The 15,427-nt window shown below is 45.4% G+C and overlaps 1 protein-coding gene across 1 annotated transcript in view; it reads right to left on the minus strand.

The window, feature by feature from the left end:
• Positions 1-15,427, minus strand: part of NR2C2 (nuclear receptor subfamily 2 group C member 2) — a 331,335-nt gene that overhangs the window by 13,474 nt on the left and 302,434 nt on the right. The window contains exons 12-13 of the mRNA XM_086939253.1: positions 6,501-6,638; positions 18-123 (exon numbers count right to left, since the gene is read on the minus strand). Of these exons, the coding sequence (XP_086795379.1) occupies positions 18-123; positions 6,501-6,638 (244 nt within the window). The remainder of the gene's footprint in view (positions 1-17; positions 124-6,500; positions 6,639-15,427) is intronic.

The following is a 15,427-nucleotide window of genomic DNA, read 5'->3' on the forward strand; positions in this document are numbered from 1 at the left end:
CATGAAGACAGCAGTACCTGTAAGTATCCTCAGGATACGTTTTCTGAACATAGTCCTGTAACTCCATCTGTGCCTTCTCTTGGAAATTTTCAATTTGGCTGGTACTTGTCATACCCGGGTGATCTAGAGAAAGAATTCATACATTTAATACCATTTTTTGGGAACATTTCATTCCTATGTTATTGTTAGAAATCTTAGTGCTCATGTCCATGCACTGGCTCAAATCAAGCATGCCCTAACCTTGGTAAATGGTGCACCCTTTAAATTGACAAAAAAAAATGTTTTGTTAGTTATAAGACAAAGCATAAAAAGTATGCTTGGTTAATGCTAAACCACAAAAAGTAAAGGCTTCATTCATATATTTGCTCTTGAAACAGATTGTACAGGCTATGGATATCAATTTATGCAATAACATTATTACAGCTAATAATTCTGCGTGTTCGTTTCAATGAAAGCATACCTTGTAACTCCTTATGTTTTGTGTTCACCAGCATCTATTCAGCTTTTGAGCATGAAACTGGGCATTTTCCTGATATCTAACGTGAAAGGAGTCTACAACAGCATAATATTAAATCGACTCTGATGATCTCACTTTCTTTTCCCTACTGGAGAAATGGCCTAGAATTCTTAGGAATTCTTTCTCCCTTAATCAACAGATGTGGTGAACACTTGATTTCTAACTCTAAATCAGGCCGAGGATCAATGCTGTGTTGCTGCCATGAGAAAAATTGCATCTTTTAAAACTAGTCTTGTGGCACAACTAGCTAAAATCGGATTTATTTATGCAATAGTGCCAGATTCCTGGAAACCTCTTACTGAAAAAGCCTAGTGTTGATTACATTCTCACCCTCCTAGATTGTGAAACAAATCTATAATGACTGTTGCGTTTGATGAGATCAGAGCCATATTAGACAAGGGAGACGCAGAGGGAGTGATCCTGCCAAACTACATCACGCATTAGTAAACCGCACGGAGTTTGCTCTTTCTTATTCGTGTCTAAGCTCTTGCACTACCTACCAAACTTAGGCCAATGGGCAGTTACATCTGGTTCCACAAGGCTTTAAAACAATGTTGGCTTGCTATAACTTGCTTTCGTTTGCTTCCTAAGTTCACTTTACTGGGTTTTTAGCATCATGAAGCCCTTTAGACGAGTGCTTGCTTCACAATTAGCAACTGAAATCAAATCACTTTTGGAAGGAGATTTAGGCAGTTGCCCACAAGCTGGGAAATACTATCCTATATGTCATGTCTTGATGGCAGACAGTGGCCAATATCTTACTATTACCACTGCTGCCTTAATTATATAGCAGGGTTGTTACTATTACCAGAAGGTCATACAAAAGTTTTAGTACTGCCTCCAGCCAAGGCAAGGTCGTGCTAGTTCTACACCACACCAGCTGCCAACTTCCTAGAGTGGCATTCCCTGAAGTGATGTTATGGTAGGACAAGGTGCGTTCCTTCTCCACACAGACACAATTTTTATAAAACTGAGTCAAACAAAATTAGAATACACATTATCAAAGAATGAATCACTACAATGAAGCAAGGAGGTGGAACAGCTAAGAAGTGCAGAAAGGTATGGTATCTATTAGAAACATTTTATTGAACATGAGTAACCTACTTCTAATAGCTTTTCCTTCTGACCAATTCTTCATGTTTGGAGCATTACACAGCAATTGTCAAGTTAGTGGAAGGCCTAAGGAGGCTCATGAAAACTGGAGAATAGGAAGATATTTTGTGATCTGCATATGCAAAAAGGACTTCAACTCTTTAGTGAAAGTATTAAGTTACAACCTGACTCCTGAAAAAACGTCTGTGATTGTCTTTGCCTAATACATGAAGATGTGGTTGTCTTACATGGAGTGAGCGTTTATATTTCAGGTGGGCCTTTAAGAATTAGCGTACAGCAGAGTGTGATACCCAGCATGACCCACTAGATTGAGCATATCTTCTTTCCTTTCTTAGTTTCAGTAAAACCAATAAAATTGCCCTTCAAGCCTGATTGTCTCATTTGAGTTTGACTTTCGTGCTGGCGTCTGGTCAGGTGTTGCTGCTGTCCTTGCTCTTCCCTCTCCTCTGCTGGGACCCAGGGCTGTATTGAAATCGCCTTGCATTTACATCCCCTGCTTGTGTTACGAGGGGCCGATTTTGAAGCACTGCTGCAAAACCAACCCCCAGTAACAAAAACGGTCACCACCGGTCAGGAACCCACCCTTCCAGCCCACCGGGGAAATGCCTGGCGCCCGGTATGGCCATTCCGGCCCTGCTGGGAACGCAACTGTTGTCTAGCTACCTCTCCGCTGCCTGCTGCCACAGCAAGACATAATCCAGCCAGGTTAACCAGTGTTACTCCATCACAGCTAGAACTCTCATGGAATGGAAGGTAAGTGACTTCTCTGTGCATTTATAACCCTGCACTTGTTCCACTCCAGTCCAAACGTGTACACTTCCAGTTATTTTTTAACCAAACAGATTACCCAAAACTTCAGTAAGTTAAGTTGTGGAAAAACATGGGCGTACAAATTTTGCATGCATGGTCACACAAGCCTAGTCATAAATCAAGATGACAAGCTGTCAAACAGTTAAAGTGCCATAAACCGTGAATGCGCTAAAATCATTTGTAAGAAGGTCATAAATCATTGACAAATGACAAGTCATAATCATGCATTGTTGCTAGATCATAAATCAATGTTTTCGCATCACCATCCAGTCCTGTCTTCAACCAACATCCACACTCTTAACAGTAAGGGCTTTCTCAAGCCAATTCACATACATAATAAGAAAGTGGGGTAGTATGCAGCCCTGACTAAATTCTTTGTACATTCACCATTAATGCCGAAATGTACAGAGGCCGTTAATCCCTGGTGAAGATCACTAAAAACACTGACCAAACACTCATCCACCCCCATGGACCCAAGATCAGCCCAAAGTTTTCCTTTTTGACCAAATCAAATACAGAACTGAGATTCATGAAGGAAAGATGTAGAGCCTTTTTTTTGCCCGAACATATTTATTAATTATAAGGTGGAGGTTAAGATTCTTTGACAGTACCCCTCCTTGTGCAAAACCCATACTGAATATCAGACAAAATATTCTGTCCTTCAGACCACTGGGTCAGTCTATTCAGGATGACCCTACCTATGATTTTAACTTCTGCATCTATTGAACTAATGGGTCTATAACAGGAAGGGTCACTATGGTTTCTCTTCTTGAAAACCGGAATAATAACAGAGTGACGCCAGGACTCAGGGAGTGTTTGACCGATGACTGCATTAAAATACAGTGTAAGAAGCGAAGTCCATAGATCTACACAAGCTTTAAACAAATCACCTGGGATCCCATTTGCCCTGGGAGCCTTGCCCATTGGTAGAGATTCTATAGCGTCTCTAACATCTTCCCAGTGCATCCAGTCCTGTCATCTGCTTATCCTCCTTTCTGGTACCTTTTACTGTTAAGGCAATCATACATGCCCCTTTTGGGGTTATTAGGTTCCTTGTTGGTTGAACTCTGCTTTTGAGGGGGTAGCCTCTTTCTGCTTCTTCGACCAGGCTTGCTACCTAGTTTGCGTGTTTTTGGTCTCTGCCATCTGTTAGGCGGGTCTGGGCTGCGAGGGCCATGCTCTGCTTACTCCCCCTTTTGGCCCCACTCACCCTGAATTAAAAATATACCTGACTGAGGCGGTCGCAACCGGCGGGCATCTGTGATCTGTGGTGTGAGGCCGCAATGCTTGGCAGGGCTGCTTCGGCCCAGCCAAGCATATTACGAGTTTCCTTACTGCCAGTGGGCTCATGGTAGTGTTTACACCTTGAAACTGCTGGCGGGAAGGACATTAAGGTGCTTCAGGCCATGGGGATGCATGCAGGGGGGCACATGCATTCTAGCTCCGGGTGTGCTAGCCCCGTGCTCTCAGTGACGTGCAGGACATGGAAGGATGGGTCTAAGATATGTGAAGATTAAGCCACCATCTCATAAACAGATCTCATGTATTCATTTATTGGACTGCTGCATATTGCACTAAAATGCTACCTTCCATTTGTCTCATACGGTTTAGTGATCCGTAACATATAGTGATGAAATAAAAATTGTAGGGGAATTCATCAAAAATGCAGCAAGCAGTGGCGTAATTGAGGAATAGGCCTAGTTCTTTCTATTACTTCGCTGTCTGACACTCTTACATATGCAGTACTTCTAACTGAATCTTTAGCTTTCTCTTACTGTTTGCAGATTTGTATGAAACACTGTTGAGCCCACAAAACAAAATGCTGGCTTTGCTGACCCAGGCAGGAAATCCGCACATAACTGCTGTGGCACATTATCTGGTGAGAACAAAGGTGCTGGAAGAGGCTCTTAATGGCGAGGAATGTCAGAATATGAAATTCCTGGCAGTGGAACAGCCCAAGATGGTGAACAGTGCAAACTGTTGGTTTTCTATAGTACACAGGTGGTAGTAGTTGGTCAAGGTAATTCTCCATTATGTGCTCCAGCAGGGAAGTCATGGTTGGTATGGTCATCTTTAAAGATGATGAAGTTGTCATATATAGGTGCAGAAGTTGTAACAGTAAACAGAAATAGTGATCATTGAAACAGTCATTGTTGCTGTCAATGAGACATTCACTCTTGGCCTGACAATGGGACTTTTGTTGTCAACAGAACATGCTTGCTAGCAGGTGCAGACAGTACGCCCATTGATGTCAATGGTCTAGGTTTTTTCCTTCGTGGACTTAGCCTTGCCAGTGTTCATCAACAAGACTTTGTCAAAAGACTCTTTGAAAGTTTAGGAGGCATATTCAGCATGGAAAGCCAGTGAAACATCCAAGGTCTAGGATTTTTTGACTTATTGTGGAAACTTAGAGGTGTGCGCCTTTGGAACAGGCTCTGAGGGCTTCAAGGTTGGAGTCAAGAGAGTCTCTGAATATGAGGCTTTAACTAGCTCCACGTGGCAAGATGCACACTTTTAGCGAACACAGCACCTGGAAAAATTCACTCCAGATGTGCAAAAATTCTTGCCTCTGTCACTTAAAGTGTCTGAATGGACCTTTGGAATATTTTGCATCTTCTCACCACGTGTCCAGCAAGATATAGTACATATTTCTTGTGGGGCCATCATGGTAGAGTTTTGTAGTCCCATAGTACTGCCAAAGTTTGAATAATGCTACAGCTTTAAGAGGATTGTCTGCTATCTGGACAGAGTTCCAATGGCTCAGCCAGCCAAATACCAAAGGGGACAAAAATACTGCATTCCTCCTGTAGATCGTGGTATTAGGATCCCTAAAGAACATAATTGAATACCAACATGAACAAAACAAACTGCAAATCTGAAGAGAAGCGCTCTAGAGATTGCCTTGCTGTTACAGTCAATGTGGCAGAAAATATGACCAGCTCAGCCTCTATGGGGATTTGGAGCTGAGTCATTTTAACTAACTGACCAGAGTTTGGGGTCACATAAGGAAGTGAACTGGACTATGTATAGCCTATGGCAGCTTCAATGAGGCAGTTTCAAAGAGTATGACATACTGCTATATTAACATTGACTGCTGAGGATTGCATGTTTGATCACGAGATATTCAAGCATGAGTATCTAGGAAAGATCCAATGTTGAACAACAGCACATACAAATGAGTGAGGGGATTCCATCTCCTCCATCTCAAAGCTTCCCTGCATTTGTGTTGCCCTCGTCTTTTTATGGAAAAAGGGAGGCTGGAATGAGCATAGACAAGGCAAGGATGAGACAGGCTGCAGGAAGAGACTGTTCTGCAAATGGAGGCGATAGCAAATTAACCAAGTGGGAGATTAGGGCAGGATACACAAGGCGAGGATAAATGGCAAGCTCAGTACCATATTAACAGACAAGAGCAACAGCTTGCCATTTCCCCAATCATCCTGATGTATTAATAGCTTTCCATTACAAGTCATGAAGACAAATTAAATATGTGTACATAAAACGGCATAGAACAGAAGCTGTGAAACAATAATAGCAGCAGGAATATAGGACTAGGATCGCTGGCGGATTATGTAGCATTCGCAGCAGCAACTTCTCAGGGCTCAAAGAAAGTGGAATGAGAGGTCAAGGTGTCCTATCTTCTTCTCTTGCTGCACTCCTAAGATCTGGAACTTCCTCCTCACCCAGATACGGCAGGCTCCCTCACTCCTGGTATCGAAGAAGGAACATAAGGCCCTCTTCAAACAGTACTATGTCATGAGAACAAAACTGCTAACCTCCCTTGTCCTGCCTGTATTCTATACCACATTCCCATTCTCTGTACTCCTCCAGCGCACCACCTTTGTAAAGCTCTGTTTTGTACCTCAGTTTGCTCTTTAATATATAAAAAAGCACAACTGAAGGAAACAACGTAAGATTTGCCCGTTAAGAACAGACGGTAACTAAACAGTCTGAATCAGCGTAACAGTCTTAATCTCTCTATTCTTTATTATATGCTTCTTCATTTAACTTGTGGACTGCAAGGAGAGTGACAGAAATGTAACACCACCGAAAGACTTACCGGGGCTAAAGAGAACTATAGCTTTAAGGTACGCATATTCATATCCATCTATATCAAGTTTAGCCATACTATTGCAGAACTCCTGAAGTTTCCAGATATGCTCCATTACTTGTTTTACTCGGTCCCCAGAAAGCTTATCTATAAAAGAGAAAACAGTACTCCATTAAGTGGTTTCAAGAGATACTGGCTTTAAAAAGAATGGTGCTCTGATTTCTCAACACAAGCATTTTCAGCCGTAGCATTGCAACCCAACATGTGTTCCCTGCTATTTCAGCATATGACATTGCAGCTAACTATTTAAAAATACATGCATGCTTTTTCTACTGAAATACAGAGTATTGATAAGTAATTCAGTACAGTTAATTATTTCCTGTAGAATGTCCATAGACTAAAGATACATAACTAGATCTGAAAGTCTCAGCATAACTTACAGAGCAAGTCAATGCTCTAGACACCAGATTTCACTACATATATAGCGTCACCTTGGTTGAATAATTTTTGGATTGTTTCCATTTCCCCGCACCATAAACCACAGAAAATTGGGGAACTGGTAAAAAAAATGAGCGTTCAGATCCTCAATGAATCATAACATTGTTTTCAAATGATAAAGGCAGGAAAACAATGATTAATTTACAGAAGAAATTATGTATTTATCAGAAAGAGCACTACTAGTGTGCAGAGCCAGCCAATCACAGAGAAAGATGTCAGGCCTTTAGTGCGCCTTCTGTTCGGTGATAATCAGGGTTGCAGTGACAATTATTAAAGCTACAATTATATGATGAGAAGGCTCAACCACAAGTGCTGCCTATGTATTCGAATCAAGATGGAGCCCATTGGTGGCACATATAGCATTCAGCACTCTGATTAAAGGCGTTTTGTGTTTCCCAGCATCTTTGAGACTTGCTTTGTTCAGTGCACATCAGACCTACGGAGGACTATATGGAACCAGCACATGGCCCATTCTGATGAAGCACCTGTAAAGGGGTTGGACCTAAGAACAGCAAGAGGCATACAGATGCTTCATCACTTCCTAAGAGCCAGACAAGGTATCTGGAAACATGAGGGGCTTTACATGTGTTGTGGGTTTGGCAGAGTATTAGCTACTCTCCTTGATGGGCCTCCTGGACATGAAGAACTTTGGAAAGGGTATTTACCCATGCATTATTAACAGAAGTGATGATTTCCAATGTGACAGAATAGCAAACAGAGGGAGAGTATTGTTTTGTGAAGACTTTAAGTGCTGCATTAAAGTTCTGATGAGTCTGTGTGCTCAATTAGAATCTGTGATGATCTGGCTCCACTGTTGAGGCATGAAGGGAGGGCAAACAGGACATAGAGCCCGATAGACATCACAACTGCCCAGTGTAGCCGAATAGAGGTGAAGCCGAGACCACACGTATGGAGATGCATAAGATGACAAATGTTGTTCTGAACTGTGGCTGCCAGATTGACAATGTGGTCAGAAAGCCAGTAGCAGGCAATCCTTTTCCACGTAGCAGCATATCAGGAATGAGGAGTGGGCCTGCGTGCATTCTTAAGAATGTTCATGCATTCAAGAGATAGATTGAGCTAACCAAATTCTAAGACTTCAGACAGTTCGAAATGTTGAGACTCTTGGAGTCGGTTCCTGATTTCTCCATGATTCTGCATGAGAAGGTCTGCACTATTGAGGAGCCTCTCATGCGGAACCATCAAAAGTTCTAGGAGAGTGGTGATCCAGGGTTGTCTGGGCAAGTGGGGGCCACTAGGATGAGGGTGAAGGAGGTCTGGGATAGCTTCTGAACCACGAACAGAACAGAATCTGGAGTCGACGTTTGGGTATCTTGTGTTTTCTGCTGTGGCGAAGAGGTCCCTGCCTGAAAATGAGGCAGCAATGCTTGGAAAGACTGGAGTCTTGCAGGACTGGGAGAGGCTTTGTCGACCTCTGCATTGAGGAGGGCTCTCAGATTAGGCTGAATTTGAAGAGGCTGGAGATCGGACTTTACTACACTGATGATAAATCCCAGTCTGTGCAGGAGGTCTATTATGACTTGGCAGTGTAGTTGTGTTGCGCTCTTTATCAGCCAACCGTCCAGGTAGGGGAATACATGAATGTCCTGTCTTCGCATGCGTGCCGCTACCACTGCAAGGCATTTGGTAAAAACTCTGGGTGGGGAGGTGACCGAGAAGGGTTGTACTTTGAACTGGTAATGCTGGCCCCTTACCACAAACCAGAGGTAGCTAGGATGCACCAGTTGAATCAGGATTCGGAAATAGGCGTCTTTGAATTTGAGTGCTGCCAAGAAATCTCCTTGCTGTAGCGGAGTTATGACATCCTGAATGGTGACCATGTGGAAGTGTTCTGACCCATTCAAGTCCAGAATGGGCCTGAGTGACCTGTCAGTTCTAGGAACGAGGAAGTATAGGGTAATGCACGCCAGAGCCCTGTAGGTTTTGTAGAACAGGCTCGTGGGCCCTTTGAGATGGAGCACTTGGATCTCTACCTGAAGGAGGCATTGGTGTTCAGGGGAGAGGACATGTCTGTGGGTTGGAATGCTGGGTAGTTGTAGGAAGCTGGCTCTATATACCATACCAAAATGAGGTATAGAGTGCACAGAGTCCAGTGGATCCCCAAAAGAAGGCAGAGGTAAAAGTAGATAGCACCTAACTATCTATTTGTGGTAGTGTGGGCGGGCACTAAGGCTTTAGCAGAGGCTAGTGTTAAGCATCTGTTGTACACTCAGGCAGCAAATGATGTCACACACTCAAAGACTGACCTCTGACCAATTTGTTTGCATCAAAACTATTAAGTTATTTTATTTCTAGAAACAAGCCAAGCCTGGTACAGGTTAGTGAAATAATAAAATCTTAAGCAATGTTTTACAGTTGAATGCAGGTTCAAATGCATTTGGTTGAATTACAGGTCAGTAAATATTTCGAAATTACTTTTCAGTTACTTTGCAGATTACTTTGTATGTTACTTTTTAAATTACTTTTTAAGTAACTTTTTTCTACTCAGGGTGATATGCCTAGATATCACACTAGGACATTTACTACGGAAAAGGTAACTGAATCAGTTTTTGTACATTTGCAGTTTTTCAGTGTTTCATACAAACCAACTCCAAACAGTCAATGTATTCCTATGGAGAAAAATTAAGTTAACAGTTTGCAGGTAAGTACTTGTTGGTGGGAGTTTTTATTCTGGGGTTAGAACCAGGATTCCCCCAGGGTCAAGGATGCACTCTTAAACACCCTCAGCGGCACAAGGACAGTCGGGTGGAGTGCTGAGACCCAATGTTATCCAATGGGGGATAGTGGGCCTCCCGTTGGTGGCTGCTCACGAGCAGGCCACAAGGTTGTGGGAGCAAATATCCTAGTGTTAGGCTGAGGGCAAAGGGGTATCTGGGTTAGCACCCAAAGTACACCCGCAGGGGTGGCTGGGTGCTGGGTGCTGTTTTGGCGTAGAGTGCCCTGTTTTCATTGGGGATTTTCCAGTTGCAACAAAGACTGCAGGCTCAGGGACGAAGATCTACTGGAGGTGACCACCAGTTGGAGAGGCAAGTTGGGATGCCTGGGGATGCTGTGACACAGTTGGTTGGGCCACCCAAGGAGGTGGGACGTCGGGTGCAGGGGTGACTTTAGGCGTTGGGTCTTCTTACCAGCTTCGGTGGCGGTCGCTGGGGTCCTCCAGAAAGAGACCGTAGGCATCATATGGAGAGTTGAGGCAGGTCAGAGATCACCAGATCTCAGGTCAGGATTTCCGGGGAGACCCCTCGTGGTGTTGGGCCACTCGAACTCAGGCCGTAGGCATCGGGTGAAGAGTGTGCAAACTCACAGTTTTTGCTGGGGCCAGAGTCTGTTGGTGAGCAAATCCGGTGCTCATGGGAGACAACGTCTTGGGCTTGGAAGGCAGGGCATGTCCTTCGTGTTCTTGAGGCTGCTGGCTGCAGGACACACTGGGATTTCGCTTGAGCAGGTTCGAGGTGGGGACGGGCCGGTAGGTCTGGGGCCAAGTCAGTGGGCGCCCTCCTCTTCTTAGTTTCAGCACAGCTTCTTCGGTCCTTCTTTTCTTTTGGTTGGTTCTTGTCTGAGGAGACAAGGTTCAGGGTTGCCCCTAAATACTAGATTTAGGGGCGTTACAGGTAAGTAAAGGTTGGGACAAATGGGTCCCTTCCCTGGGGTGGGTATACCCCTATTATGCCACCCTCCAGTGGGAGGGGGGCATATGCCTCTCTGGTTGGCCGGGTTCCCCCATCTGCAGGATGGTGGTGACAGAGTAGTGCTTCACCTCGCCTCCACACCTAAGGGGTGGGGTTGGCAAAGGTCGGCACACCTCTCTTCCTCACTTGGTTTTCCAGCCGATTCTCATGCCCAAAGTGGGGGTCAGAACCGGTGGGAGCCAGTTGCTGGAAGCAGCAAAGGACTGGGGTAGCTCACAAAGGCAGCAAGCCTTTGAAGCTTCCCCTTCGTGGACCCTGCCCATCCTGGAGGGGGAGGCTTGGCACCTCGTCCCGGGTTGTGCATTGTTTCAGAATCCGGATAGCAACAGGCTCTCGACCCAGGGGTCCAGAAACTTGTCTGATGGTGGCAGCTGGCGAGCAGCCACTCAGGCAGGACACTAGAGTTAGGTCATTTTTCAGGGGGCATCTTTAAGATGCCCTCTGAGTGCATTTTTCATTAAATCCCACACTGGCATCAGTGTGGCACTGGCATCAGTGTGGGTTTAATGTGCTGAGAAGTTTTATTCCAAACTTCCCAGTTTTCAGTAAAGCCACTACAGTACTGTGGAGTTATTAATGACAAACACCCAGCACCATGTACTCTTAACAGCATTACTGCATTTACAATGTATAAGAATTGAGTTACACACTGTAGGGGTACAGGGCTCATGCACCTGTGCCCTCACCACTAGTATAGTGCACCCAGCTAGAGGGGTGGCTGACCTATGCCAGGGCAGTGGGTTGTAGGCATGGCACACAGGGATTTGTGCCACGTTGACTCTTCACTTTGTTCTGCACCAAAACACGCAGCCCGAAATGGCAGTGTGTGTGTGTGTGTGTGTAAAGGTACAGGGCCTCCAAGGGTGGCACATGAGTGCTTCACCCCTTAGAGGCCTTTCCTGTCCACAGTGCACTTGGTAACTATGGTACCATTTACAATGGACTGACTTGTGGCCAAAGATTGCCCAATGGGGTTTGTCTTAATGCAGTTTTAGGGAAAGAACATAGGCCCTGGGTATCTGTTTGGCAGGAACCCAGGGCACACTCAGTGAAAGTACATTAGCAGTTTGGCAAAAAGTGGTGGGCAACCATGCAAAAAGAGGTCACTTTGTTACAGTAGTGTGGCGATGAGCTTCAGGCAGTAACTATGTTGAGTGATGTCTAACACCCACTGGTCTGAGGTGACATGTTGCCAGGCATTGAAGAACATCTGAAGCCGTACCCAGACAGGTACTTGTGATCGGGGGGAAGGAGTGGCAAGTCATTGTTAGACTGGGTCGGCTTCCTTGTGGGAGCTACCTTTGCCTCTGCCTTTATTGTTCTTTCCACAATAGGCACCCCTGAAGCAGTCCCTTGTGGAAGATGGTTGGGTCGGCTCGCATTCAAAGCTTGTGGAGGCTTCGGGGAAGCTGGTGTGGATCCTCCACGATACGTGGAGCAGCTAAAGGTACCCGTGGGGAAGGTGTCTGCAAGGCACCCATGGCTTTCGATGTCTCCATGTCTTTTTCTTTTCACCAGCATCTATTCACCCTGAGGGCCAAATAGATGTTTCCTATCAAAAGACAGGTTGAAGAGATGATGAGGAACATCCAATTTGAACCCAGAGACACTGAGTCAAGAACGGCTGCAGAGGAAAGCACTGGAATCAACCCTAGGCAGCAGTGTCAGCCGAATTCAGTGCACACCTGATGGTCATGCTGGAAATCAGTTTGCCTTCTGTGACCAACTCATGTGCCCTTTTAAGGTGCTCCTCAAGAAGCTGCTGAGGGTGCTCCTCCAATTCGTCACATTGGGCCCAGTTATATCTAGAGAGCAAACCAATGGAATTGTGATAGGTCAGTGGTTGGCAGACTGGGCCGCTTATAAGGGGTGTGAAAGGGAGGCCTTGTACTCTTTGTCAACCCCGGGCAGTAATAGCCTGGGCCTTGGCCACTTCCCTGAAAAGATCAGGAGCGGGCTTGAGCATCCCCTTCAGCACAGGCAGATACTACATGGAACTATGGGCCATATGTATCAATGTTAGGTTTTGCAATTCTCAAATAGCGAATTTTTGAGAATCGATATTTGAGAATTGCAAAACGCTACGTATGTAGGATTTGCAATACATTTTGTGAATCCTACATATTTCTTAATTGCGAATCGCAAATTGCAATTCGCAATTAAGGAATACCTCCCTATTCATTCCTATGGGCCTAGAGGCCCATAGGAATGAATGGAAAGACATTCTCAATTAGAGAATCGCACATTGAGAATGCAATTTCAAGTGTGCCAGGGTGTCAAAAGGACACCCTGTTGCACCCCTGAGATGAGCATGGGTGCATGTGTGGCGCAAATACATGCCCTAAGGGCATGTGTGTGCGTCACATGCCACTTTGAAAAATGAAAACATTTGCCTTTTTGAAAGAAATCGCAAATTACCACCAACCTGTAGTTGGTGGTAATTTGCGATTCCTTATGCCATATTCGCACAACTTGGGTGCCTCATACATTCCATTTAAGGAATCGCAAATTGCAATTCCTTAAATGCATTCGCAAAATAAGGAATCGCAAATTCCTTATTTTGCAAGGCAGTTTTTCTTTTATACATACCATTAAGCCTAATTGCGATCGCAAACGCCAAAATTTCGGTGGTTGCGATCACAATTTTACTTGATGCATATGGCCCTATGAGGCAAGGAAAGTCTCAAAGAGGAAGTCCTCTTCGATTGACTCTTTATGCATCTGCACTTTGTGGTAAGCAGCAGCCCTACCTAAAACATCATGGTAAGCAGAGGTATCATCTGGTGGTGAAGGTCAGGGAGGTTAGAGGTCAGGATTAGTATCTGCAGGCAGATCCATATCATCAGAGTCCTATGGGTCTCTCTGTGGGGACCTAAGTGTCCTCTCACCGTGTTCACCAATGTGAGGACCCCTAGGGAGTGTAAGAAGTGGGTAGGCAGAGAAGGAGTTAGTGGGGGTTTGGGTGGAGTGGAAGTGGGTGGAGGTAGTATGGGGTCAAGAAGGACTGGTGGATTTAATCTGCTTTTTTAGGTCTCCTGGCGCTGTCTCGCCAGAGATCTATTGTCGCTGGGTCTGCTTCCCAGGAGACAGCACCTGGCCGCGCGCATCTCGCAAAAAGCGATTGGCGCAGGCCACGCGCGCGCGAACGCGCACGCTGTGGCCAGCTGCTGTCTCCTGGGAAGCTCCAACACCACACACGCATGCGCACACTCAGAGACACACACACGAGCGCACATACACACACGCACGCATACAGAGACACCCCGCCGTCGCACACATACACACACACACACGTGCACACATACACACACGAGCGCCCCCCCCGTTCCCAAATACAGTCCCACTTACCGCCAATCCGGTGTTCTGTAGCCTCCGCGGGGCTCTCCCTTGGGCATGGGAGCCCCGCGTCACCACTGCTCCTCGGGCCAGGCACTCCGTGGGCGCTGCTTCGCGCACAGGACGGAAGTCCCGCCCCACGCTAGGTTTCGTTTTCATGACTGCGCGCGCACGTCTTGTTTTTTTTTGTTTTAAATCTCCCACGTCCCTGTCCTAGTCAATGTTGGCATGTCCGCTAGCATCTATTACGTTTTACAACGCTATTCACTCCCTCCAAGAGACCGCTTTTGCAACAGAAACAAACATTCTATTTGCCCTTTAAGCGATATTGGAAAAGGCGAGATTTTACGCGGAAGAAGGTGAGATAGGAACATGTTTGCCTACGAAAGTTTCTTTAGCTACTTCCTGGAGATACTATTGCCATGTATGTGTACGTGCGTGCTGCGGCTGCCCCTTGTCTTCTTAGGAACCAACCCAGTATTCCTGAATGCTTTGGTCAGCGAATTTCTGATTTGTCATATTGCGCACATCTATATGCCCCCTCAGTTATCGTCACTTTTTTTCACCATTTTATGTCGCCCTTATTTTGATGTTCATTGCAAGGTGCCGAGTGCATCGTTTCAACCCAACTATGCGGAATATGACTCACAAACCAATTCACCTGTTCACAGATTTCACCCCAGCGGTACACTTTGTCTTTTATCCTTCTAAGGTCGATAAAACAAATTCCGGTAGGTAACACTCATCTGTTTAAAAATGCGAGATGACGCTGGGGTAGAAGTGGGTTTTTATAAAATCCACATTGAAAAATCGTAATTAGCTGCATTATGCCTGAGCATACGTATTTTCAGTGTTACCCCCAATTGACTCTGTAGCACTGTTTCGGTTTTTGCCCTTGGAACTTTAGTGAACCCGGAGACCCGAATAAGAATCGTGCCTCCTCTACGTGCACAAATTGTATGACTGTGCAGGTCACTATCTCTGGTGGCTTCACAGTTCCCTTACCTACCAAAATGCTGGCGCACCTATCAGCGTCTCGGTAACGTGCAGCACTGCACATTTTCTGCTCGGCAGAGAAGGTGCGCACAACACCTTGAAACACTGAAGTTTCGGCTCCGCCGTTCCAAAGTCACCTATCGCAAGCGAGAACGCTCCTGCCGCATAATCCACTGCCGGGTGCCGCCTGGATACGAATCTTGCGTCCACCTCCATGCTGGTTCTCCTCTTAAAAGGGCATTAAGTTCAGAACGAGGATGGACTTGAAGTGCACAGACTCATACCAATCATACAGTGAAGCAATCGTTGTGGAAGCGACTATAACCCTGAATTGTGTACCGAAGTATATCCCTGACTGTGAATCAATTTATGTTTTATTGGAATAATTGACAAGCG

This window comes from Lissotriton vulgaris, chromosome 9 (assembly GCF_964263255.1).
Source record: "Lissotriton vulgaris chromosome 9, aLisVul1.2, whole genome shotgun sequence".
NCBI classification, from domain to species: Eukaryota; Metazoa; Chordata; class Amphibia; order Caudata; family Salamandridae; genus Lissotriton; species Lissotriton vulgaris.